A 3,709-nucleotide genomic window follows, 5' to 3' on the forward strand; every position below is an offset into this window, starting at 1 on the left:
CCACTATAACCTCTGTTTCTTCTGGGCTCCTAGCCGGTAAGTTCGTCGGCTCCTTCTATACTACTAATATTGAATCTACTAATATTAATACTGTTAGTAGTAATTCCTCCTATACTACTACTATTAATATAGCTTATACTATTACATCCAAATCCCCCAATCCTTCCTCTGGAATTACCCTCTTAAATATTATATACGTTCGAATTATCGCTATTATCTACGTATACGAAAGATTTAGGGGTTAATTCCGTTAAATCCCTAATTACTTCGGTTATTTTAATTATACTAAATTAAATTTCGATTTAAATATTTCTAAACCTCTATTTAGTATAATCAAATTCTTTGTAAAGGATTTTAGCCCGGCTAATTTTAGCGAATACTTCCTTAAAATTAATATTTATGTCCTTAAAAGTATTGTTCTAGGATTAGGATATAATTAATAAGTCGGTATATTACTATTTTACCGAAGCGATATTGCGCTCTTTCTAATTAATAATAGTACGCAAAGAATCGTTATTTAATTATAAGGAAAAAACGTTCTTCTATAAGACTATGTTCTCTTTAATAATACCGTTATACTTCTACTACTATTAATTAACTTATATTATTTATTAAACTTTAAGGTTCTCGAATATAGTAATTCGGATTTTAAATCTTTTAGTTTCCTTCTTAGCAATAGCCACTAATTTATCCTTTACTTTAATAATAATATTAATTTTATTGTTGAAATCCCTAAATTTAGTATCGAAGTAATAAAGTAATTTTCTAATTTCGGAAGAATCCTTAACCATTTCAACGAAATCCTTAGGGATTAAGAGGTTTATCGCCTCTTTCTTATAAATATATCAAAATAAATCGAAGCCTTTTAATAATATTAAAAATACTTTATGTAAATCAATTTAATCCTACTAGGATTATTATTAGCTACCGGAATTAAATATCTTATCATAGTTCTAATTAGTAATTACTAAAAAATAGGTAAATTACTAATAATTGCGTTTACAATTCTAATATTATTGTAGTACTTAATTAAAATTCTCGTTTCGTATTGGCTAATATCGATATATTTTAATTAATTACTAACGATTACTCTAATTAGCTAAATATAATCTTGCGAAGACCAAATTACCGTAATATTTTTATACTATTCTTAATCTATTCGAAATTATTTATTACGTATTAATACGATAGTTAAATATAATAAAGTATTACGGAGCGCGAGTAAGCACTAAACTAAGACTTTAATTATTGTGCGAGGAATAGGAAGAGAATCCTATACGCGTACGAGAACTATATAGGGCACGCTGTAGAGCCCAGCACACGGACCACACAGCGTGCGTGTACGTAACTGCTGTACTGTACTCAGACAGCTGCAAGCTGGCTGCACCACTACAGTGCAGCACCCATCTATATACAGGAACATGGCAGCAATGCCTGTGACAATTAACCAAATCTTCAATTCTTCGAATAATTTTATAGGACGGTTTAAAGCTGTAGGAGTTTCTAATTCCGATTTTAGCTATTAAATTTCTTATCCGGCCACTTCGAATTCCGTAATACGACAATTAATTTCTACTAATATTCTAAACTCCTTTAATTCAATTTCCTTTACTACTAATTCCTCCTCCTTAATTTTAGGAAAAATTAGACATTAATTATAAATATCTATTAGAATCCTATAACGTTGTATTCAATATTCATTAAGGATAAGATTGTATTCTAAATTGATAACTATTATTACTTCGTTAGGAAGAATCCTACTCTAAACCTATAATATACTATAGAAGTATAAATTAATAGTTTCGCTATATTATCCGTTGTACCCGCCTATAGTATATAATTTAAATTTATAGAGTTATTCGACCGGTAGGTCGGTAAGACGATTAGCGAATTTTCGGTTTACAAAAGAGTAACCCTCCGCACACCCACCCCATTCCCTATATATACCCAAAAACCTAAAATAGTGGGCCCAAATAGCCGATAACACCTGACATCGTAAATCCCGTTTTTACCCGCAAAATTTCGTTTTTTCAATGCACGTAACATTTCCTCTAACTTAGTCATTTTTTTTACTCTTTTTCACACGGCCATTTACACCCCATCCACACCGCTAGCTATTTGTACGTCGCGTACCAACTATACTACCTCTGTTATACCCTCAATACCCTTAATGTATGTAATTTCACCTAAATTCATTAATTTCGATTATTTGCAATTGCTTTTGATTGTGTGTAATTGCTAATAGTTAATAGATGCCGTTTCAAACTTCCCGGAATGCCCCCTTTTCAATGCAACCTCGCCGTCGTTGCGATTCGACTTCTTTATCGTTTATTTTTATAAGTAATTATACCTTTTTTAATAGTGATATTGAGTAGATTATTCTTCCTAATGATAGCGCTTTTATTTTACTACCTACCGATTTAAATTTTATAATACTTAAGGTTATTGAAATATATCGCCGGTATAGATTTAGGGTATTTATACTTCGTACCGATTATTTTAAGAAGGGACTATATATTAACGAACTCTATTATAAAGTCTTTCAATGTAATTACACCGAACTTATACCCAATATAAATATTAACCCTTATAAGAAACAATGTATAATTATTCGAAAGATTGTTAATAAATGTCCCTTCTATATTATAGTATAATATTTGAAGAAGAATAGTTATAAATATATTATCCGGGCAATCGATTATATATATAAAGGCTATCCTCTATTACGCGACCTGTTAAGTTATTTAATCTTTAGATAATGGTTTTTTGATATGGATAGTTATAAGGATATTGCGAATTTCCTTCGTTAATAGGAGTTAAGTATATAAATTATATATATAATTATTAAAAAGCGATATTCTAAATTGCTTTTTACGTATAAGGACCTTGAGAATATGCGATAAAGGATACGCCGATAAGATAATGGGGGGTATGTTGATATATAAGGATTTGTATATACTTTCGAAAATAATAAATTTATTATATTTAAATACTATTTCTTTAATTACTATATAGGCGACGAAGGGTAATAGGAGGAAGACCCTAGTATATTACGCTATAGTTTTTAGTATTTAAAGAAGTAATAAAAAATATAGAAATGATATCTATACACTTTACTATTTAATATTATATATAAGACGAACTGTTACTATATGCTAGTTGTGTAGGGTATTGCAATTACCCTTGAAAAGTTATTTATACTAATCTTTTAAATAGTTATTAATAATAAAAAGGACGAAGGATTTAGCTAACTTATTGACTATATTAGGAAGATAATAGAGGAGTTGTTAATCCTTGAGCTGTTGGTTATTATTATTGACGGTAATAATTAATTTATTAGAGCGATTAATTGAATTTTCCTAAATATTTAACGTTAACGTTGCGTATAGTATATTAATTATAATATAGTTAAGCACCTTAAAAATGATTGGTAGCGTATGGATTTAAATGGCGAGTACGAGTACGATAAGGATGATAAGGAGAATTACGACGAATCTATAGAGGAGGAGGATAGTAGTAATAATTTTGATAGTTTATTTTTATTTATATAATAGCTATATCGAGAATTAATTAATTAGGATAATTAAAATGATTTTAATAATTATATTATATATATTAGAAGGTTAAAATAGTTATTAGGATGTGGGTTAGGTTTGGTCCGCTTCCTAATAAGGTTGCTAATACAAGGGTAGAGTTCTTTTATATATAG

The 3,709-nt window shown here is 29.1% G+C and overlaps 1 protein-coding gene across 1 annotated transcript; it reads right to left on the minus strand.

The window, feature by feature from the left end:
- Positions 1 to 1,899: 1,899 nt before the first annotated feature.
- B0T23DRAFT_322717 (uncharacterized protein) lies at positions 1,900 to 2,064 on the minus strand (the record flags this gene model as incomplete). Its single annotated transcript, XM_062835317.1, has 1 exon — positions 1,900 to 2,064. One exon carries the CDS (start codon positions 2,062 to 2,064, stop codon positions 1,900 to 1,902), a length of 165 nt encoding a protein of 54 aa, XP_062689537.1.
- Between the last annotated feature and the right edge of the window lie 1,645 nt (positions 2,065 to 3,709).

Source organism: Neurospora hispaniola (genome assembly GCF_033458365.1).
Source record: "Neurospora hispaniola strain FGSC 10403 chromosome Unknown B0T23scaffold_7, whole genome shotgun sequence".
Taxonomy (NCBI): domain Eukaryota; kingdom Fungi; phylum Ascomycota; class Sordariomycetes; order Sordariales; family Sordariaceae; genus Neurospora; species Neurospora hispaniola.